Raw genomic sequence first — 23809 nt, 5'->3', positions numbered from 1 at the left:
GCATCTGGTGAATCCATTAGCAGCCACGAGGACTATAATTTCCTCGCTTTCTGCACTTGCACTGATTTGCATTTTAGAAAGACCGAATCCACGCTTCACAGCCGAAAGGTGATAAATTTGTGGTCAGTTTTGTGGCCTCGACGAGACTGTTGTCATCACCCGACTGTCTCCGATCGACCTTTGCGCGTGTCGAGCATCTCTGCGATCATCGTACCCATCGTTCAGATCGCACTCAACCAGCACCGTGGCTGCGTGGCGGTCGAAAATGTGAAATGATCGTCGAAGCAAAGGTCAAAAAACAAGATCCACCACAAGATGCCTGTCGGAACGGTTAGAATTTCTGGTTCGGCCGAGTTCTGCGCGAACGCAGATTCCACTTTCTGGACTCTCTGGTACGGCCGATACGAAACGTGTGTCTCGTTTTCGCCCCTGCTCATAAACATATCGACATCAGCACCATCTTTAGCCCACACGATCTTCTTTTGCGGTATGCGGTACCGCCGGCCACTGCTCGATCGGAAAGGTTATCACAATCCAGTTTTAATTTTATATAGAACACTCGCCTCCCCTCGCGGTATATTGGGCTATTTTCTCATCGTCGGCACAAGGATGAGAGTTCCGGGTGTATTTTAGCATTTTGGGACCGGCTCGCTGATGACCGGTAATGAATATTAATTGAGGAGCCTCGAGCATTTTTAGCACTCTTCGTAGCCGTTCGATTAGTGGAGTTTAGGACGTGCGCTACGCTTTGAACGTAACATTAAATGTTACATCTTCACATTGTTTCTAGATTTCAATTAATTTATTCAAAGTAACATGCCGCGATTTATGGCAATTTCAGCTTATTAAATGCCAATAAAAGAGCTTATATCCTGTACAACAGTTAAGGCAATTTATGACACAAAGTCCCCAAACCCATTCAGCCATTTTCAGACAAACAATGGTGATCTATGATAAATTCCGACGCCATCCACCGATACTTCGAATGGAACACACTAATTTATGAAATATGATTCCGGGCTGTTAATATGCCACCCGTTTGCCACCGTCATTAGGCGAACTCCGCCCAGATGTTCGGTTGTGGGGTGTTGTGAGTATGCGCCGACATAAGTCACACAATCGATCAGCTCTCTCGCCTCCCCCGGATTCAGGGTCGCCGAAGGCTCAATACCGGATCTTTGAAACGGTTGAAGCGAGCTACCGGACTGGACGAACCGGGACGCAATCCGGACCAAACTGGACGCCATAAATATGGTCCGCTAAACGATGCGCCGGTATATATCCTTGTCCTGCCATAAATTTTAGTTCAAGGTCACCCCACGAACAGTCGTCGCATCAGTGTTGGTGTATGCGCGTTGGTTGTCCGTTAGCTTTTTGGGTTGGGCCACAATTATTCGCTGCTCGAGATGAGTCAGTTCCGAGATACCTCCAGCGCATCAACTTCAAATGCTACAGAAGATGCCTCCGGGTTACTCGCCTCGTCTAGTTCGATGGATTTAACGCATTAACTGTTCCCCAAGCCTTCACGTATTGACGGAGCTCTAAGCCGGACCATAAAATACGATGTCACATTATCATATCGTTACTTCATTACCGGGCCGCACCCGCTCGTCACCGGTTTCATTTTTCAATCTCATAAATTAGACCATTCGATCGACCGATCGCCTTCTCGTCCAAATGGTACCACCCTGAGGGCCCATCGTGTCTGCCACTGCCGGAATTCAGTGTTTTTTGGGGAAAACTCTGTCCGTAGGCTGCTCCTGCTGACGGCTCAGCTTGCTGCTGGGCATTTGAATAATTTTTACATTTTAACGTAAATGTCACTTCCCGGTGACCTGACACGCATGCTTCGTTCTCAACGCCTCAGTTAATCTAGATCACATCTAGCGATGGTGCGACCGGCGACGGTTCAAGGTATTGGCAGCTGTGTCCATCCATCCCATTCCAAAGCACCGTCACGCAAGGTTCAAACATGATAAGAGCTAATGTGATGAGCTGTCGAGGGGATTGCATCAATTCATCAAACCGCGCAAGTTGTGCAACGCGTGCGACATTGCACCCATGCCCGCGGCTCTTTTTCTCTCTGACGCTCTCTCTCTTCCTCTTGTTCTCCTTTCGCTTTCATCCAACTGGCTGCGACAAAAGGCAAAACACTCGTCACACCTGCTAATTATGTTATCGGGAGAAGAAGTAGTCCAGTCCGGCAACGTGATACCGAGAAGAGCAACCGAACCAAGGTCAACCGGTCAAGGGGAGGAAGATGATGCGACCAACCGCCCCCCGCCCCCATCGCAGCATCCAACAATCCACACCCCACACATCCGCAAGCGACCAGCGGCATCAGAGCGGCCCGATCGACGCGCCGAACGATGGAGGAAGAAGAAAAACGACGAATAAATTGATTATCAACTGGCTGCTATAGTTTCACACAAGATATATGGAACGTGTCGCATTAGCTTCACCTTCACCATCTTCGCGCTCTGGGCGGTATGCGGTTTTCATTAAAATTCGATGGCACGCGTGACGCGATTCGAATTCGATCCATTGATACACCATCCGCTCACGGAAAGCAGACTGATGATGCTGATCGGAAACGTATAGTTACATTTAATGGCTGCAGCGCAGCATCCAACTAACCATTTCGCGACCCAACACAACACACCTTTTTATGACACCGAACGGTCGATTAATGCAAATGCGCCCCACCACCAGGCGCTGGCGCGTGAGACGATCGTTTGCATCTTCCATTCGCTTTGGGGCGCGGAATTTGTGAAGCGGAAGCAGTAGAACGATAATCGAATCTAATCCTAAATCACGCCCGATTGCTGGTCGTTTGCTGCGTTCGCGATTCAAGTAGATCATATTTCGCACGATCCGTTCGATTCAATTTGCCTGGTTTGGGAAGGAAATACCTGATCAACTCGATAGTTTAGTGCTAGCGAAAACCTCACCGGCTTGGCCGGCCACATACAAAGACTAAAAGGCCGGGGATTATTATTGACTTAACGTTTGTTTATTCGGTTTGAAAACTAATAATTTACAATTCGAACACAGGATCGGTCTCGGGTTGGTTGGTGGCAAAAACGTGTCGAACGGAGGGGATCGAACTCTCACTTAATGACTCTGGTCTGACTGGACTGGAACTGACTGGACTGTGTGCTGCAGAGCGCGACAGAGAGAGAGGGAGAAAGTGGAGCTGTAGAGGATCAGATCTTCGAATATTCTCGAGTCTTTTTCCCTTCGACTCCTTCCCTCTCTCTCTCCCTCTCGCTCTCTCTCTCTGTTTCGCTCCCTCTGTTCTTCCTTTCCCTGTTTGGTTGGTTGGTTTGGGGGGGGGGGGCACCCTCAATTAGGAGAGAGGGCGCGCCTCTATGGCCGCCTTACTTTCGCTGCTGGCTCGCGATGTACTCGAGGGCACGTGCGATCTCCTCCGGCACCGGTGGTGGCGTCGGCAGATGGTCACCGACCGGCTGGAAACCGTTCTCATCGGCGACGTAGTCGACGCGGTACTTCTGGCCATCATCACCGACGTATTCGTAGTATCCCTTGGCGCGCAGCGTCTCATCGTCGGTGTTGCGGTTATCGATCTTGCCCGACTCGGCGGCCTCGATGTTGTTGTCGTTGGCGTACTTGTAGTAGTAACCGTCCTCGTTGAACTGCTTCACCTGCTCCTTGATCTTCTCGTAATCGCCCGAGCCCGAGCTGGATCCGGATCCCTTGCCACGCTGTCCAGCGCCCGATCCACCGCGTCCACCGCCCAGACCGCCAGCACCGAAACCACCGGCACCGAATCCACCAGCACCAGCACCAGCACCGCCAGCACCGGCACCAGCACCAAAGGCAGAGGCGCTACCAGATCCGTCCGAGCCGCTGCTAGCGCTAGCACCGAACGAGCTGCTGCCAGCGTTATCGTTTCCGAATCGGCTTCCGACGGCACCTAGAGGAAGTGAAAACCCACCGGGGGGGGATTAAGTACACAATCCACAGCACTGCTGCTGCTGCTCCCCTTCCCTGCTACACTTACCGGCTCCACCAGCGCCGAATCCACCAGCTCCACCAGCACCGAATCCACCCGAACCGCCAGCACCGAATCCACCGGAGCTACCACCGGCACCGAATCCTCCCGATCCTCCCTGACCGCCTGGGCGGTACTGGCCGTCGTTGTACTTACCGCGGCCGTCCGGGCGCCAGCGACCATCATCCCACTTGGTCTCGTAGTACTCGGGATAGTAACGGCCATCGTTGGGCACAGCGTTCTGCGCCACGGCGCAACCGAACATGGCCAGAGCCAACTGCAAGAACAAACAACCAACAGCCAGGAATCAGTGAGGTCAGTCAGCGGATGAGCGAGCCGCCCTATTGGCACCGCGGCGCAAACAAACACCAACGCGGCGCCATTCACACGCCATTTGCACCACTTGCACCTTTGCACCACTGCACACCACCACCACCACCACCACCACCACTTACCAGTGCAACACACTTCATCTTGATGGGTCTTGTGGTTGTGGACCTTGCTATCAACGTTCTGCGAGCAGATTTCCCTTGCTTTCACCGCTCAGACTATGACTTAGACTGAACCGAAGCAGAAGAACTAATGTTGTAGCATCTCCGGGCTCGCGTAGCTTTTATACTACGATTTAGTACCAAGATGGCCGGTCCCCGTAGCCCCGCCGAAAAAAAAAACGTCGACGCTCGCTTTCGGGGCCCGGCCAGCCGTTCTGCGCTTCTTTTTTTCCGAAATTATCAGACAAGGAGACGAGGAGACGAATCCCCACGATTAGGGGAATGAAACTAAAACGACGGCAAACCGAAACCAAACCAAACCAAAAAAAAAAAAGACAACAAACCAAACCACACATAAACACACACAGCAAGGCAGGAGATGGCAGGAGTGCGACCGAGGCAGATGATCGAGTTTAGTCAGGTCCCCACTATCGCAGTCCAGCAGCCATTATTGGTCAGCTAGGTCGTCGTTGGTCGGTCGCTCGATCGGTCGGTTGGTCGGTCGGAGGATCCATCCATCCTTCGTTTCGATAGTGACGCCGCCTTGATCGTCCTCGCCCCCTCGCTTAGCATCGTCTTCACTGAACCGAAAACCACCGCAGCAAGCAGCAAGCCTTTCGGAGCAAACTGTCACTATGCTGCTGATGGTGCCGAGTGGTGCGACAAGGCGAGGTGTGCTCATCTGCTGTTTCGCGTGGTTCGAGAGCAAGGCCGGACGAGCTGCAGCCAAAGAAAGAGAAAGAGAGAAAGAGAGAGCAAGTTGAGATCAACCGAAGAAGCCACCTGATCTACATATAATATCAATTATAATATATTATATCTTGTCCCAGGCCCCCGGCACAACATGCCGACTACTGCGTTCGGATGAAAGCAAGAGCGGCCATTGGTGTGACGCTGGCATGTGCCTCACACGCCGGGGTGCGGGAGTGAAGGGCATTATTTGGAGCGAGAAGTGGACCCGGTTGCTTGCCAGTACGCGGGTAAGGATCGCTCGGTCGCATCTTCTACTGCTACCCACGGCCAAGTCCTTGAACTACACATATCATCAACGGCTGCGGCTGCTTCAGAGTATGCTGATGCTGTTCCGAATCCGGACACCGTCCATCAGTGGGTGGGTGGATATGGTTCGCTATCTGGCCGAACTTGAACTCGCAAACCTGATCATCTCATCTCTTGGCGGACGCTCCCGATCTCTGATTCGCGCTCGGTATAAGCTGGCGATGATGGTGGTCATCATCGTTTTCATTTCCATTTCATTAAGTCCAACGGATAAGACTGCTGTTCCTGATGCTATAAATATATGATCGTGCTGGTTGCTGATCAGGAATTCACTTTCTTCAGAATCTACCCCTGCTGGTGATCCGTATTTTAGAAGGTTTTTAACAAGGAGTCGAGCCGATTTTCCTTAATTCTATTTTGCGAACGACATCAACTTGTGCAATGGCGGCAACTCCAGAACCTTCCAGGCCGTTGCAATGATGCAATTCTCTCCATCAAAAACCTTCTTCTCAACTGCAGGTGTCATCCACGATACAAGTGCCGGTTTGTAAGGTTGCACAAAACATTCCTTCTTTCCATTTAAGGCTATTCTCACTAGCGCCCCCCCCGGACGATGATGCGCTCGATCGTGAATCAGACTCGCCAGTGTCACCCCAAAGGAGCCACACGCCTTAGCCACCTTGAACTCCATTTGTGCGAGCGCCGGGTACCGGAATTCGGCAAAGCTTTGGGCCGCTAATTACGGCCGCTCACAGGCAAACAACCGCAGTCTGTTTCGCATGCAGCTGCAAAAATCTATCGAAGCGTCCTATCGCACGCATAACGAGGAAGCGTGCGGCAGCGGAGGCCAGTCACGGGCCAGAGGGAACCGAGGAGAGAATAGACGTGGCGAAATACTCGTGCCAGTGGACCCAAGAGACCAACGGAACAGGCATGACCACCTGACCTGACCGGGCCGGTTTCGTTGGCCGCTCAGAGATTCACGTCATCGTCGTGGTATCGAAAGAATCCTGATTGAAAAAGCGCATTCGTACATTCATCGAGCCTCGCCGGGGGCCAGGACAATAAAGTGACAAAGCCAATAACGCGCGTGGTTGCAACTTTTCTGCCTTTATGGATGGAGCTGCCGGTTGGACCGCTTTTGATTCATCGTTATCGCTGTCGAGGTAGATGGGTTTTGGCTTTTCTGCCGCCCAAGCTGCCCAAAAAGCATTCTCTCCCTCTCTCTTCTTCACTCTCCCACGGAGCAATAAAATGATGCGACCATAAATGTTCCACTTAGCCTCGGACACACCGAGTGTACGTTCATTTCGGAGCAAGATATGCAGCCTGATAGCCCGAAAGGTCACCGAGTCTCCGGATGGCCCACCGATGACATCGACGACGACAATAAAAGGACGGCGGGAAAGCAATAAATGTCGCTGCGGGGCCGATAATACTCGTTGTTCTAGTTATATTCGTTAAATAGCTGTTCAATCACTTAATTAGAACAGAAACTTGATTCGCTCTCTTGGTTCGGAACTAGCCAGCCAGCTGGTCCGAAGTGTTAATTAATGATATTTTTGGAAGAAAATTCCTGCTAAACGCTCGATGACAACACTCGGTCATGACAATCTTTGGTCGATCATGGTCCCATACCTTGCTAATTCTTAAATAATCCTCATGCTAAGAACAAACGAATTCTAACGGGCAGCCGAAGGGAAATTTGCACAACATTTGTCGTTCTGCTCGAAACCGGCGGGCAGGGACACAAAAACAAATTGATATTCCATATCCTGGTTCGAAAAACGTTTCTTGGCAAACGACGCCAGTTCTCTCTCCCCCCGGGGTCAACCGTTTCGGATTCGCGGGCGCGCACAGTTCCGCAGACTGTTAATTACTCGCCCAACAGACACACACATGCATAGAGAGAGAAAGAGTTGCAGACGCAACAAAAACAGGACCCAAAACCAGTGTCCTCTGCATTGCCATCATCGTCGTCGCCAGACCAGTTAGCAGTGGTAGCCTTCGCGAAGCTTAGAACCAGAAAAACATACATTTTTCATCGCAAGCAAACGCGACGAACGGAAGGCGAAGGTCTACGCGCATCAGCGCCCAGGCACCACATTCCGTCGATCGATCGCGGACTGCTCTGTCTCGGATCAAAATAAAATTAAATCGCAAGGAAAAGCGAAAAAGCGGAACGAGGACCAGTTCGAACGTGTGCGCGCGCGCGCGACGACGACGACGAAGACGACCACTCTAGCGCGATTTGTGCAGTTCCGTATGCAAATTCAGCTGAGCATCTTATGTTATTCTTTCGCCAGTGTGCGATCCTCGCGCAGACCTTGCGCCTCTGCTTCGCCTTCGACTTCAACGCCATTTCTGCTGCCAGCTTCGTTCGCTTCTCGTTCGTTCTAGGCGCCCCAAGGCACTTGGGGACCATTAGCTTCACTTTCGACACCCCCGGGCGGCCGCCGTCGGTTCCGCGCCGAGCGACAAGGAATCCGGCTGAAGGCAAATATGCTAATCCGTGGGGCCGTGGCCATAAACCGAGCGCCGTGGCCACAGCATCCACCACCACCACCACCACCACCGCCCTCAATCCTGCGAGCTGAACTCGTTTCTGCTCTGCTTTGTTTTATCACCAAGTGATGATCGCGACTGGTGTTGTGGTGGTGGTAGTGGTAGTGGTTGTGGTGTCCTGGCTTGATAGCATCGGCCTGACGACGTATCGCCGTGGACCTGCACCAATTCTTGTCAACCGAAGCCGAAGCTCCGAAAATTCCTTTGCCCCCAGCTCGACCCCCAGGGCCAACAGAGCGGCTCACACGCGCTTGACACCCAAATATCAAAGGCTCTGGCAGGTGAGTTGGCAACGCGAACCATTTTGCCATCCCCGAAATCGGATGACCTACACGGAATCGGTATTCAAATCAGAGTGGCGATAAAATTCAAAATATTAAAAGACGATCCGGTGGCGGTGATCGGAGGTGGGAGGATCGATCGATGGAGGCGCATCAACATACGCGCAACAATCGCAAAGTGACCGCGAACTCGCGCAATACTCCCAGGCAACCCACGACATCCCGAGCCAACCTAATCCTGTGCTCCTGCTCCTACTAGTGCTTCGGCTATGATTGCATGCTTGCGTGTCAATGCTACCAGGTTACCGCTTCCGCAACCCGGGCTCGTTGGGTATTGGTCAACGAATCAACTCCGTGCTCCTGCAAATGAAGCCCAGCTCGATCGTGTTTCAGCGGATGCGTAGTGAAAATGAAAGCATTAGCAGCAATCACAACATACAAGCAACACCATTCGTCACCGCGACACCACAACCACAGACCGACCGGAATCCGAGTCAGTCAGCGAGTTGGAATTTTACGACCCTGCCGGTGAATCAACGAGCGAGCAAGCGAGAACGTCGATTCACCATTTTTGCAAATGTATTAATGTTTGCCAAATGCCATCCATCTCTTGGCATGATGTAACCTTCGGCAGAAGACGCTCGGATGCAAGCTTTTTTTGGGTGATAGAATACATGCTATCGTGCGTGAGAAAGAGGAAGTGGGAAGGGAGGGGTCAACAGACATGGAGTTTGATGCGGTACCAAAATGCTATGCTAATGTGTTCATTCACTGACTGGCAGAGGCGCACGATCTGATTCATATATAATGTCGACGGCCAACTCGCCGCAGCCGCGCTGTAAGATGTTCGCGTGATGCTGAAACTCCAAGCAAACATACACTCACTCGGGGTGCGGCTAAAAGCAAGATAGATTCCCGGGAATCGGCTAGATAAGCAACCACTACGGGGCCAGCTGAAGAAGGATGCTCGTCGTTTCCTTTAAGCAGTCGTGTAATGCTTTGTTCTGTTCAAACCATTTTCAAAGATTTGTGATAATGGAGGCGCAAAGATAAAGTATGTGGCGTTGTTATTATGCTATTGGCATGCTATTATCTTCAATCAATAACTGTGCTCGTGAGAGTGTGTAAAGAATGCAAAACCTATTATATACGATCGATATTTCATTAGCATAAACCTACGCGATCCGTGAGCTCTGATGCCGGTTTCAAATCCCCAGGAGATCCGCGATATCGAAAGCTCTCGCGGTTATGCTGCTACTACAACCCAAGAGAGCTTTCGCGTTGGATACAAAACGCCTGCGGAGATCGAGAGCGATCATCTAGCGTTGAATGCAAGCATGTTTGAATGTTGTCCGTTAGTATTCAGTCGATCGAACCAATCGAAGGTGTGATCCATTTTATTAAATCAAAGCTTGTCAGATAGATTAAATCAATAGGGACAATTTGCAAGGAAAGCTGTGCTAAATGGCTGTGTTTTTTGGCTACAAATTTAATTTTCCATTTTTAATCTTCAAAAGGGTAACTAAATCGATTCTACATCAATTATCAATAAAGTGTGTCCGGTATGCATGTCCTTACAATCTCTAATTGTTGTTAGTTAGAAACGTTACAGTTATTCAGTGAAGACCTTGTAAGGATAAATGGTACATGGTGTTTAAAGGAGCCTTCCATTTCTAAACGCAACACGAGTGTTGAACAGCCATAAGGAATTTACGCACGGTAAAATCCCAAGCTGTTGAACCATGACATAAGAGTGATCCGCTGTGGCACACATTGGCTGTCGATATTTAAATGTCAACCGGCACGCACACCCGTGGGCTTGGATCGAAGCAAATGGTACCCCGCACTGCATTCTAGGTGTCAACTGCACCCTGCATTCTCTCTCGCTGTAGCAGCAACAACAGAATCGCACCATTGACAATCACCTTCTCCAAAGCGTCTCCACCGGCAGCCATTGACACATTCATCAAGGATGCGCGCAGAATCATCATCATGCAAGATGCTGCAAGCTTCTGCTGCTCCGGTTTGTTCCGTCGAGGTGAAAGGAAGATGCAAATTTATTCCCGATAATCTCGACCCCGTCGTGATGAAGAATGCAGCAGGTTGGTGCCATTTTGACGAATTCTAATGAGGAATGAGCTTTTGGAATGCATGGGTTCTATGCGCAGCCCCAGGAGCATGTAAATTCATGATGGGCAATCTTCACTATAGCCTCCACTCAAACGAAAAATGTTTGAAATGTACCTTAGTATCGATCAGACATCGCGATTCGAAATCAACTTGCAAGAATTCCATAAAGAACATTGGTTAACACAAAATTCGATGTCTTTTCAGTTCAAGGACGCATTGGAAATGTCTCCAACTGAGCAGCGTTCCTTTCTCCCAACCCCCCTGATCCTCTGAAACGCCAAGGTCCCGCCGACACCTGGGGTACCTGCTAAGGGATTAAATCAATCAAAGACTTGTTCGTTTGATTAGAAAGCAGCTCGAAATGGCTGCATTTGCACCGTACATACCATGATGAATCGCTGATGCCCATCGTCACCATTAGCGTCATCTACATTTTATAGCGCAGGTTCTACTCCGCCGCGGGGTCTCTCCCTACCGGCTGCCCTGCCCCTTTGGCTTCAAATTTATCATCCTCCAAACGCATATGACAGAGACTTGCGCGAGACGAACAGAGAGAGCAAGCAAGAGAAACAGTGAGTGCGACTATAGTGCGCACCCAACTATCACAATCAACATGCTGCACATGCTGCACCTCTATAAATACCCTGCCCAGTGGGTTCTATTCTTTCATTAGCGTGCACTATCAGCCAGCCAATAGTAGTACCTGGTTCGTCGAATAGTAGTAGCCCAGCATCCGCAGCGACAACCTTCACACTTGTGCGGACCGAGCAGCATAATCATCATCATGAAACTGGTAAGCAATATCCGCGGCTACCACGAGGTTCGAGAGGTCAATAGTGCCTGAAAATGGACGCGTGTGGATTTGTGTGGAGTGGAAATTACGTGGAAAGTGAAATTCGGTAATGATTGGCGGGCGCTCCGATCCGGTTGGGCCGGAACAGGATCGAACAATCATCAATCGATGCTGCGGCTGCCATTGATGCTGCTGCTGCTGCTGCAGCGATCGTCTAACGATTACCATGCAATTGTTCGTTCGATTCCGGCATTACGACATCGAGGAAGGAAGTGTGTTGTGTGTCGAAGCGGACGCCCAGCGGTCCTACCGCTCGCAGACCGAGAGTGTGCCGGTGACGAGGCGAGTGTGTTACGAACTTACCGCCGGACATTTTGGTAGCTCAAAGATGTGGTTCCGGTGGGATTGGATGATGCAAATGGATGTGCAAACCAGACGCATCGTTCGTGAACCTGCAGTATCTGTTACCCAAGGGGCTTTGTTGGATCATCTAAATTGCCGGATCAACAGTTGCACAAACTTTCGACGTACAGATCACCAGAAGCGTTCTGACACAATATAATTTCTTCTGTCCATTTCGTTACCAGGAAATTTGTCTTCTCGCGGCCTGCGTCACCCTCAGCCTAGCGGCTCCGCAGAGGTCCGATGCTGAGGCCGAAATACTGAAGCAAGATAACAACATCGATCCGGACGGCCAGTACGAGTACAGGTGAGCCAACACCACGAAACGCCTTTCCAGCGCGTTTTTCGTCAAGAACGCAACACTCCCCCATCGGTGCAGTATGTAATTTGCATATCATGGGTCTTGCCGCTCAACATTGTAACCATAGTGGCCAACACCTTCCCACCATTTCCTGCACCGCCGGTTGAAGGTGCCATAATTGGTCGATAATTGCAGATTGGATTATGATCATTCGGAAGATCCGCGATGGTGGCGATGGCGGACGGAAAAAAAACACACAAAGCTTTCGAGAAGCGATCCGTCCGGTCCGTGTACAACCCTCACTTCCTCTTCTAGCCTCGTCCCTTTCCCTTTCTACCAAGCAACAGCAAAAGGGTTGCTGTGCTTTTACTGCAGAAGCTGCTGCGCTCCCATGCTGTTCAGTGCAGCGACGACGGCGATGATGATGATGGTTGGCTCCGCGGAGCGTATTAGCATGTTTCAATGGCACCCTCGCATCCCCCCCGGGCACCCACCAAAACCCATTAGCACAGTGACGTTAGAGTCGACTCCTACCCCCCAACTTTCCACCCTTTTTGGCACGCACACATACGCACCGCTTGGTGGTGATGATGCAGCAACAATGTACCGCCGCCGGTCTGTGGTTTTCACTCTCGTTTCATTGGCGCCCACATTGCTTCCCCTTCTTTGCAGTTACGAAACGGCCAACGGTATCCGAGGTCAGGAAACGGGAACCCTCAAGCGTGCGAGCAGCCCCGATACCAGTGATGTAATCGTGGCGGTCGGTTCTATCAGCTACACCGCTCCTGACGGTACCGTCGTGGATCTGAGCTACACTGCCGACGACGAGAATGGATTCCAGCCGTCCGGTGCGCACCTTCCAACGCCACCACCGATCCCACCCCAGATCCAGAAGGCACTCGAATATCTCGCCAGCCTACCACCCGCGCCTCAATGATTCCACATCCAACGCATCTGTCGCATCCTGCGTCATCATCAAGGCTTCGCTCGATGAACCCAATGGATCAACGCCACTTCGCTGCCAGTGACCAGAGGAAGGCTCAAAAGTAGAAGAAGAAAAAGAGGAGAGTCTATGTTTAAGTGTATTTGCATTTGCAGCAAACGCTCGCGTAATAAAGCTCGCACCTAAAAACAACCCGCAACAGCGAAAAAAAATCAACTATCGAACGGGATGGGAATGGTTTTATTTTGCTTCAAATGCACAGTTCGGTTCCAGGTCCCTGGCGAAGACTTAGAACTTCCGGCCGTTCTCGATCTTCGGTGGTAGCGTGGCGAGATGGGCGAGTGCCCGGGCAATCGCGGCTGGGACTGGCGGTGGGGTTGGGAGATGATCACCAACCGGCCGGTATCCATTTTCGTCCGCAATGTACGTCACCGAGTAGGTCTTTCCGTCGTCTCCCTGGGGAATTGTAACGAGGAAGCAAAGATTAGTAAACAGTAGAAAGTGTAGTGCGACTTAAGACTCGATCCTCGATCCTCCATCGATACGCACCTGGTACGTGTACTGGCCCTGCGAGGCAGTGCCAACTTGGTTGTTCACCACGATCTGCTGTCCATCCTGGGCGGCCCGTGTACCATCACCACCCTCGTAGCTGTAGCGGAACTTGCCGTCCACTTCCAGCACGTTCTCAACGTTGACGATCGGGATTTGCTTGTACCGTGGATCGGTTGTCGGTTGCTGCTGCAGCTGTTGTGGTTGTTGGTGATGCTGCTGCTGCTGCTGTTGGTGGTGTTGCTGTTGATGATGCTTCTGGGCCTCGATCACACTCACCACCGTCAGCAGTACAGCCACAGTAAGCTTTAGCATCATGGCAAACGAACGGCAGACCAAAAACAAAATGCACGAACGGATTGACCTAAACCGAACCAAAGCGACCGTCAAGCGACGTAGCGCAGCTGCCTCACCGCAAACGAGAGATCAAACCAGCGGGGGGCCAGCTAACGACAAATCTTATGATGGAATGATGGAACGGACCGAACCGAAACTGCACCCTAGAACGATCCTACGATTGCCTTTTATAGGTGAACCGCGGGCGCGGACGAACCCACACTCTGCGGTCTCCCTTTTCGGGGGAGTCGGCCAACCCTAAACCCCTGTTTTGGTGTGTGTGGTCGGCGAAAGCACTCGAGGTGGCGCAATGTAATAGAATCCCCGTACCCGAACAGCCATCACCAGACCCGGAGCCAGCCAGCACAAGCACCAGCGAGTAACGCCCTTCCCGAGTGATGGAAACCAGGCTGGCTGGCTGGCTGGCTGGCTCCGGGGGCCCCACCAGACCGTGGTTTATGTTTTCTTCTTACATTATTATGCTTGATCTTGTCCAACGCGCTCGCGAGAGTCCGCGACCGAACGACCACCTCCGTTCGGTTCGGCCACACGGCCCCATTCCACCGATCCGAGACTTCATCCGTGGAGTTCTCGTGACGATGGGCGCACCGGGATCACCGGTGGTGCCAGCTTCAATGCGGCCGGAATTCATTTTTCGGTTGCCCGGCGTTTTTGTTTGTATTGTGTTCGGGCTATTCGGCACAGCATAGACCCCCCCCCCCCTCCCCCCCCCGGTATTCCCACCCAAATGCCACGAATGCCAACTCAACGAAACCACCGTAGCCACCGTGGCGCTGGATGCTGGGCTCGCCCGGACAACATCCACCCTTCCCAAAAACTCAATTAGGGCCTCAACCTCTGTAGCTCGCTCGTGTGTGTGGTGTGGTGTGAGATGATTTTTCTGTTTTGTTGCAACTTGAAACCGAAAAAAAAACTGATCGACTTTCGGTCACGAACCGGGCCAAATTGAGGGCATGAGGTCTGGTGCAGTGTGGCTGGCTGGGTTGGCTTCTTTGCAGATGCACGGATTAGAGCCACGGGCCACGGCGAGGGAGCGGCAGCAGCCACAAACGTGCAGCCGACCGACCTGACACGCTGACATGATGGCTTCTTGTGCCGGGAAGCTAGAAGCTCCGGTGGACCGGTACAAACCACTCGCCTTCTTGGCCACGGCGTGGCGCGGTGCTTTCGCAACGTGCCAATCGCACACGGCAGCGGAGCGTTCTGGGGAACTCCGCTGTTCCGCTGGCCAACTGCTGGCAGCTGGTCTGTCTGTTAAGGGTCTGTTAGATCGATCGCAAAGTGCAACATTACTTCCATGGTCTGGCGCGGCTCGGAAGGGAACGTTGGGATAGGTTTATGGGCCCGATGATCAATTGCCCTTTAGAACGGGTAGGTAGGTTCAGGAAGCATTAAAGGTTAAATGAGGGGTTTTAGAATCAAGGAAGGGCATTATACAAATAAAACTACAAACTTTTTTAACAGTATGCAATTAAAAGGTGTTTTGTTTAACGTGTACAGTACTCTTATTAATGGAATAACAATTTGTCTGTTCAGGACTCGTTTATTTCGTAAGGTGCAAACACCTTTCAAAGAGCCCTGTTTATTATTTTCATTCTAAGTAAATATATCGTTTTAGCCAATTATAATTTATCTGCCCAATCATCTAGTAACTAACTCTCTCTACCGGATCGAATGAAATCAGAATATATTTATCAGAGCAATTCTAATTAAATCTTTAACAGATCTGTTCCAGTTAACACGTGAGTCCAATGTAATATTTGCCAACAAGTTCGTTTATTATTAAAAAAAATACGACATAAATTACTTGACTACGCATCATTCCATCTACAAATCTAGGAATGTACAGTAAATGATCTATGCCAGCTCAACAGCAATGAAAATAGTGTCCTTCAAACGGAAAAAGACTAAGAGGGTACGAAAATAGTATTTATTTGCAATATTGAAGGTTTGTTTGCTCAGCTATCAAGCGATATGCACCTCATTGCCTTCCACCAAAGCAGAGTGCGCTCGTCCGAGATTCTGCGAGTATGCGTTCTCTTTGGTTGACAAAAAACAATAACAGAATACCCATCCTTAGTAAACATTACATACTTTCCAAACATCTCGGCATCTACTGCCACATATTTTGAACCAAACAACACCGATGTCGTCTGTTCGTTTCCTTCATCATTCGCATCGATAGCATGTTCCATCATGAATGATATGATCGCACGACTGGTTCAACAGCTAGAAACCAGGAAGAAGAACGGTGGCCTTCCCAGAAATCACTCGCCAGTGTTAATTCCCGAATCATCCGCAAATTTCACGCATCTTCACCCCCTGGAACGGCACATCTCGATCCACAATAAACACCAAACATATGGAAAGGTCTCCAACGTGCATGCTGAGGCGTGATTTCGGCCAACAATAATAAGATCTCTCGACGAATGGGTGGTTGCATTCCCGCGTTTGGATGCTACTCCTCGACCCGCACTTCATCTTCAATCCTTTCTATCTCCGCCGATCGTTCAACCTTTTCCTTGTCGAAGTGACATATTCATTCAGGCCACACACACAGCACACACCACAAAACGTGGTGCGTGATTTGGTGTGTACGTGCTTGTATGTGTGCCACAAAAGCGTAACTCCAGAGCAAACAGCGCGATCTTGCCAAATATGTACTAAATGACGAAAATTAAACAAATCTCGGGGCCTCCGCCCCGGGGAGTTGAGCGCGCACATGGGCGACGAACACGACGGACGCCTGCACGACCTCGAATCCGTCACCGGGCGACCGGGCCTGGAGATGGTTAGTGTCAACAGCAAGGGGATCATCCGTAAATATAAAAGCCTATCGGGCACTAGGTCTAATCATCAGTGTCACCGGTACAGCTACCTCAAACAGCAACGCTCAGCAGAGTGAACCGAGCTCAGACTCCACAAAGACTCCCAGATTCCGCGTAGTGCAAGTGCAACAAAGCTCCACTCCCAAGTTCAGAATGAAGACCGTATTCGCATTGCTAGCCGTATCGGTGGTGGCCGCATACGCCGCACCCGCACCGGCCGACGCTGACGCACAGGCGGCCATCGTTAGCCAAAGCTCGGACGTGCAGCCGGACGGATCCTTCAACTATGCGTAAATGTCATCCACTTTGCAGAAATTGACCCATGACGGCCCCTCCGGGAGGCTAAGGGTCGCACAATCGGAAAAAGGGAACTCCCTTCTAACTGACCTCCCCTTCCGTTCCTGCTCTCCTCTGCAATAGGTTCGAGTCGGCGAACGGAATCAAGGTTGAAGATCAGGGAACCATTAAGTCGATCAAGGTACCGAAGCTGGACGAAACCGGGCGCCAGATCGGCGAGGAGGACGTGCAGGTGTCGGTGCAGACCGGCTCGTTCCAGTACCAGGCCCCGGACGGTCAGATCATCACCCTGAGGTAAGCATCCCCGTCCCCTTCCCCGCTTCATTGGGTACGGGTAGTTACGTAAAGATCGTCGCCAACACGCGACCGCGCCAAGTGTCAACACGCAGCTAACCGTAACGGTCTTCCGGATACACACAGATACATCGCCGACGAGAACGGTTTCCAGCCGCAGGGTGACCATCTGCCGGTGGCACCGAGTGCGTAAGGAGCGATTTACACACCCATGCTCTAGTCCACCCCTTCCGTCGATCGCCGGTTGAGGGACCGACCTTCACTCAGGACGCGAGGCCGCATTTCTTTCACCTCCAGGATACTCCCGTAAACGACCAGCGCCAAGGTGGAAACGTCCTGCCCGGTTGGCGTGTTTTATGTTTGGTTTTATTTTATTTTTTTTATTATTTTTGTCTAGCTCCAACAACGATTGCGAGCAAATAAAGACGATCGATACAAAAATCGAAGCTCCGTAGCACCGAACAACGTGTGACGGTGCAAGTGTTTCTGAGGGGGCCACTACCCGTGGTAGTGTGTTCCGGTTTACGCATATGCGATAATTTCATCCGAATTCGATCGTCAACAGCAATCGTTTTCCATCCTTCGTTCAGCTTATCTAACGCTCAAATGATAAAGGTCCGTGCCGCCACTTGGACCGCGGACAGTAAGCGGATGGCTCTCGCGCATCAATATCACATTACCGCGCGTCCATCAAATGGACCTTCTCCGGCGAGGGGGTAGGGGGTGGCTAACCCACAACACGTCCACCCTTTGCAGCAGCAGCAGCAGCATTGTGCAATCGATCTGCGAGTGGTACGAAGATCACTTCCGAATCGTGTCCATTTGGGGCGGGCGTGCTGGAGCACGACAGAAGGTGAAGGTATGGACATGACGACGACGACGACGACGACGATGCAATCACTGGCGATAGATACTCGCCGCGCTATGCTACGCCACGCCAAGCGAGTCAACGATCGGTTGATGGATTGAATCCCGCGGTTGAACGAACCGGCCACGAAAGCGAGACAATCGAGCCCACTTTCCGGCCTCACGCCGGCCGAAGAAAAGGGACTCCGCTCGGTGCAAATGCTTTCAAGTTCAATCTGCATCTCCGTTTCGGATGGTACGCCCGGATATCTAATGAATGAACGCGGTCCCATTAATGGAGTACTTTGAGGGGGGGGGGGGGGAGATTTCAACAAAAGAGGCAGAGAGATCATGCCCAGCATTGTCTTCGTCTCGTTACCATCGTTACCCGTTGCAAGTGAGGGGAACACTTTCTCAAAAACTCACATTCTATTACCATGCGGTTGAAGGGGTTATCCCGATGAGCCGGGGGTTTCACTTTTGTTTTCGCTCTTAAATGGATCCCTACCACGTTCGCCCGAAACGCATCGGTTGTGGCAAATGGCGGGGGAACTCCGATTTCCGATCTGCCCCGACATCGCGATCGCGAATCTCGAACGGGAACGCGCCGTTCGTGGCTGAAGCGCTGCGAGGCGTAGCCCCTGCGAAAGCAAAAACTCATAAATCCTTTCTCTGAGATCATGAGTAGCAAGAGCAGCAGCAGCAGCAGCAGCAGAACAACTGATGGCGCACTGAACTTTAAGCTCGAGCAACCGCCACTGACCTCGCGAGTTGGAGGGTGTGAAGAGGAGGAAGAGGAGGTTACTGGACGCTGGGAACCTACATATTTCAAATAAAGCATCTAGCGCGCTAGAAATGAAACCTTTTCTGACCGGCCCGGTCCCGGTCATAGAGCAGCCGTTGTGCAATCTAAACCCGAAGGAGACGGATTATTGCATCACCGAGACCGACGGTTGCAGTCTCGGGCGAGACGCGCCTGCTGCGGTATAGCGAAGGCGATTTCTTTTCCAAAGCCTCACCGTCGCCGATGCCCATCTCCTTTGCCGAAAATGGGGGATTTGAGCAAACAGGACCACGCGATTATTAATGAATTATCACGCAGATCGTCCTCCCCCCGGGGCGTCGCCAAATCGTAGCCAAATGTCACACACTTATGGCAAAACGTTGAAACTGCTCGTCCATCCGTTGCGTTGCGTCAATGGCGGAATATTGGTGTGATGACGCTGTGACGATCGGCAGCGGCGGAATTCCGTCCCAAATACCGAGTCTGGCTGGTGTTACGAGTCTATTAGGGATTTACTCAATCATACTCCACACACATTTGCCGCTGCCATAATTGCATTTTCTGTGCTGGTAGATCTTTGGAAGGAAACGAAACGCTGAGACCAACCAGCTGGTATATGAAGTCCCTCCTCGAGGCACAATTCAATTTGGTAACAATCGAAATCGAAAAAGTTCAAGAACCAAGACAAACCAAAGCGAAGAACCTCATCTCAACCTACATTCTCGTCAAGGGCATCCAACCTTTCCGTGCAGACTACTACCGTCTACCGGCGGAATAGTGCACGCGGGTGGCAAAAGATGGGCCAAATACCACCACCCTGGAGGTGGAGGTTGTTCATGCTGCCACTACTTCGTTTGCCGCTAGAGGCGGCTAATTGCGGCATCGAGACACTAGTACCGTGTCGGCGTCTCCCACATTGGCTGCAAGTGCAATCAATGGAGGAGGAGGAGGCTGTATGCCACATGCACCGCTCTTACGAGATCATCAGGTATCCGCTCTGTTCGAAGTCAGCGACACGCATGAACTGCTCTGGCTGCTACCCCCTTTGCAAGGCTTCTGTTTACAATGGTGCAACCGAGAAACCAGGCATACAGCCAGGGTGGGTGGGTGTTTTGCATCTGCCGGCGTGCCAAGATGGAACCGTAACACCAAACGCTGCAATCCGAAATCCGGTGGAAGTGGCATCTCAACCGGGGCGGGGAGCGATTAACGAGACGAGGAAGCGGCAGCTGTAGCAGCGCAATGAGGCGAAAGAGAAACAAATCTGGAAGGGAGCTTGGTCGGCAGGTGGGTTCGGGTGGTCCCCCGAAAACAACGGAATAGCGCCTCGTGCACTCCAGCGAAGACCCTCCCCCCTGCTACCCGACATCTACGACCGAGCCATCCGCTGATGGCTGTGTGCAGAGAGGGAAACCATGGGGGCCAATGGCTTGGATGGTTTCCAGTATATAAAGACCTATCAGCAGGGAAGCCTCCCATGCAGTGTTTGTTTCACTTTCTTCCTACGAACAAGTGGTGTTCCGGAGTGGTCTAAACGGCGACGGTTGGGATATTAAATCGAATACTTTACGCTTTTGCCGGAAACGTGTTCCCTTGTGGTCGCTAAGCTCGAGTGTAACTGTGAAAATGAAACGGCTGGTGAGTGTTGACTTAGTGTGGAACGATCCAAGCATTAGATCCAAACACGTGCTGCAAAACAAGTGCAAAAGTATAGCATTGGCAATAGGAATATTCGAACAGTGGACGAACTGTTGCAAAATCTTAAACGCATATTTTTGGAAAGATAAAATCGCAAAAGATCAAGCGAAACTCTGGGACAATCTGGTGCATAATGGCCAACTGTTACACGGCAAGATCGATGCGTGATCGAAACCTGCTCATCTCGAAAGTGTTGTTCTTAAGCCAAACTTTTCCGTTTGTCCCTTCAGGTAATCTTTGTGCTGTTTGCATTGGTCTATGGACGCCCGCAGCATGAACAACGGCATGAGCATGACGCACACCTACATCATGAGTCAACGACTTATATTCCCATTCTGAAATATGACAAACAACAAGGAGAAGACGGTAGCTACAAAACGATGTAAGTACGGCGATGGAAGAGCAGCATTGTTTGCAACATAACAGCACAATGACCCCAAACGAAACATGGTTGTCCTTCCCGCCAGTTATCAGACTGGAAACAACATTGTTCACGAAGAGTCAGGATACCTAAAGGACGCTTCCGAGGATCACCCTAATGGAATACTGGTACAGCAGGGTGCTTACTCCTACGAAGCACCGAATGGAGAGATCATCCAGGTGCAGTACACGGCGGACGAAAACGGCTTTCGCGTGCAGAGCGACAGTCTGCCCACTACGCCACCGGTGCCGCCAGCGATCCAGGAAGGTTTGAAGGAAATTTATGAAGGTATCCGACGCCGCGAGCAAGAAGCCAAAAACAATCCCAAATATGCGGAAGATGAAGCCAGACGTGCCCAGCTGGACTACACCGGTCAATACTACAACCAGTAGGAAATCGTGAGTCGTAAGAACGGATGATGTGACTCCGTTGGCCGGTGGCTTCGAGAGATTTCATCTTATACTCCCTAAGTGTTACTACCGTTGTTGGTCACTTCCCTCTTTCTCCCAGCTATTTATAATATTTAAGCAACTACGGCTACCGATAACCATTGTAGAAAGCTATCCAATAGAACGTCACGATATTCATGACAAACCTCCCTATCGTCGTACAACAAGCGTTAAAATGAAAAATAAGCATCATAGACTGTGATTACTTACAAGCTGCGAACGGCAATACCTTGAACCTGTTTGGTTTGTTTTTAATAAATTGGTAAAAGAAAAGAGAGTGTCCTGGTTCGCTGTAAATCTCCGCTGGACGAATATGCAGAATCGTGTGCATCAGCACCGGCGGTTATTGTTGGGAGGGGAGTCCTTTATTTCTTCAATCACTTTTCATGCTTAAAAAAGTGAAATTGCGTAAGTAGAACCGCGTTGAAGCATGCGACACGGAATGCTAATAGATTGTAAAAAAAAAAACACGTTTGGCAAAGAACAATTTCCATCGTGCCGGTTCGTCCCGGAGGTATTTATTTACAGAATGTAATGATGTATTGAGACAGACAGCAGCTGTTGCTCCTGGTTTCGCTCGTGTTTGCCGTATTATCAGCTTCTTATATATTAGTCCTCATTTTCTTTGCAGGTCTCGACCGCGCTATCTTTTTTCTTTTGGCTTCTATAGTTTTTACAGTGGCAATAAACTTGTTTATATATCGTACTCGTGCATATGCTCGAAGCATAACGAACTCTTTAATAATAGATGGCGGTATTTCCGGTATTTGGCTTTCAATCGTTCTGAAACATTTCTTTACAATTTTTTGTGTATTTTTAAATGTTCCATTTGGGTAAGTTTTCTGGAAGATATTTTCCATTTCAGAACATTGTTTGAAAAAGTTATCGGATGGTACGAAAAGTTTGCCAACTGACAAATTGGTCTGAAGATTGGTAGAATGGGAATAGTCATGGTCGCTGTTCATATTTACTTGATATGCTCCCAACTGAAGCTCGGGAAATTCGGTACTGAATTTTTTTGCTATGAATGCCACGATATATTCAAGAGCGTCATATTCGTGCTCAAGCAAATCTGCTACAGTACAGCTATCTGGACTTATCACTTCACTAGATTCTGAATTCAGATAATCGTCAAAATTAGCTGGCATTTCAAATTCAGTCGATTTCGGTGTTAGATCTGAAGAAGAATATAAAGTGGCGGTAATAAAATTTTCTTCGGGTATAACATTATTGTCCTGCTCTAATTCAGCGTCCTCATCAACCATAGGAAAAATTGCTGGTGACTTTCCGAATATAATCGTCCTTATTCTAAACAGGCATTGAAGAGGAGAAGGATGATCATAAATATCATCAACTGGCCTTAGTTGAGCAAAAAAATTCTCCAGCACATCCTGGTTTAACTGTAAATATAGAAAAGAAACATTAGATTAGATATTGTGTAAGCTAAGTCAATGCTTAATTTCTATTCGCTTACCTTGCGTGTAAACAAAGCCTGTATTTGATGTTTTTCGTGCATGTTTACGAACAACATTTTTATGCCGGTGATCTGCATCAACACAGATTTTTGGAACATTTGCAGCTTCGTTGTACCTACTACCCTCATGCTCAAGATGAAATCATGCATTTTGTCCAATGCAGCAAATTGCTTTTCGATTCCGATGTACGGTTTGTTATCATCTAATTCATCGAACGAGTTGTAAGGATTCGATATTCGGAACCAAAGGGCTATTATGTCTATGATATCAGCCATACATTTTGCATCATTGTCATCAGGATAATACTGACGCAACGAAATGGCTGTTGTCCGTGATAACAGTTCAGATGCTTTGCGAACATTTCGCCTATCATGCGACGTCATTTCAAAGTGTGATTTTGATAATGTAAAAGATGGCGGTAGTTCTGCCATTTCTCCATTGGCCACTAAATCATACAACAAATCAACTGTTACAGTATTGCCTTTGTAGACGAAACCGTAATCCAAAAACCAGTTTCTGATCTGTTTTAACAAAAGGGAACTATCTGGAATAATATAGATGTACTTATTTGTAACCGGATGTTTAAAAAACGGCCTAGCACAATTTTGGATTCCTAAATCTTTCCAGTAGCCAATATTCGTGGAAGTATTGGTGCATATAATTGCAACCACGTTTAGCTCTTTTTCATGAAGTTTTCTAATCAATGAATTTATAACGAACTTTGTCAGTTTTTGGTTAAATCCTACATATACCGGTTGCTTCCATTTGTTGAAAAGACCGCGCGCCATAACAACATGCATGTCATTGAATGGACCCACTATTTCATCTGTTACTACATCGTACTCCATCAATCTAGACACTTTCATCACATCGAAACTTAAGACACATTCT

At 49.8% G+C, this 23809-nt stretch overlaps 5 protein-coding genes across 5 annotated transcripts; 3 read left to right on the top strand and 2 right to left on the bottom strand.

Moving 5' to 3' along the window:
• Positions 1-3001: 3001 nt before the first annotated feature.
• LOC126569669 (pupal cuticle protein 36-like) lies at positions 3002-4638 on the bottom strand. Its single transcript, XM_050226923.1, has 3 exons — positions 4471-4638; positions 4025-4292; positions 3002-3937 (listed from the first exon to the last, which is right to left on the bottom strand). The coding sequence occupies exons 1-3, from the start codon at positions 4486-4488 to the stop codon at positions 3381-3383; spliced, it is 843 nt and encodes a 280-aa protein (XP_050082880.1). The 5' UTR covers positions 4489-4638; the 3' UTR covers positions 3002-3380.
• A 6495-nt stretch (positions 4639-11133) lies between these two features.
• Positions 11134-13112, top strand: LOC126569671 (endocuticle structural glycoprotein ABD-4-like). The gene is made up of 3 exons (XM_050226925.1): positions 11134-11274; positions 11862-11983; positions 12650-13112. The coding sequence occupies exons 1-3, from the start codon at positions 11266-11268 to the stop codon at positions 12912-12914; spliced, it is 396 nt and encodes a 131-aa protein (XP_050082882.1). The 5' UTR covers positions 11134-11265; the 3' UTR covers positions 12915-13112.
• An 18-nt stretch (positions 13113-13130) lies between these two features.
• On the bottom strand, positions 13131-14150 carry LOC126569670 (endocuticle structural glycoprotein SgAbd-3-like). The gene is made up of 2 exons (XM_050226924.1): positions 13470-14150; positions 13131-13376 (listed from the first exon to the last, which is right to left on the bottom strand). The coding sequence occupies exons 1-2, from the start codon at positions 13785-13787 to the stop codon at positions 13209-13211; spliced, it is 486 nt and encodes a 161-aa protein (XP_050082881.1). The 5' UTR covers positions 13788-14150; the 3' UTR covers positions 13131-13208.
• A 2657-nt stretch (positions 14151-16807) lies between these two features.
• On the top strand, positions 16808-17491 carry LOC126569004 (cuticle protein CP14.6-like). Its single transcript, XM_050225774.1, has 3 exons — positions 16808-16944; positions 17075-17245; positions 17372-17491. The coding sequence occupies exons 1-3, from the start codon at positions 16808-16810 to the stop codon at positions 17436-17438; spliced, it is 375 nt and encodes a 124-aa protein (XP_050081731.1). The 3' UTR covers positions 17439-17491.
• A 3010-nt stretch (positions 17492-20501) lies between these two features.
• Positions 20502-21386, top strand: LOC126569003 (endocuticle structural glycoprotein ABD-4). Its single transcript, XM_050225773.1, has 3 exons — positions 20502-20513; positions 20804-20955; positions 21041-21386. The coding sequence occupies exons 1-3, from the start codon at positions 20502-20504 to the stop codon at positions 21384-21386; spliced, it is 510 nt and encodes a 169-aa protein (XP_050081730.1).
• Positions 21387-23809: the final 2423 nt, after the last annotated feature.

The sequence above is a fragment of the Anopheles aquasalis genome, chromosome 2 (genome assembly GCF_943734665.1).
Source record: "Anopheles aquasalis chromosome 2, idAnoAquaMG_Q_19, whole genome shotgun sequence".
Lineage (NCBI taxonomy): Eukaryota > Metazoa > Arthropoda > Insecta > Diptera > Culicidae > Anopheles > Anopheles aquasalis.
The sequence above is the reverse complement of the archived record's forward strand: the minus strand, read 5'-3'. Positions and strand labels throughout refer to the sequence as shown.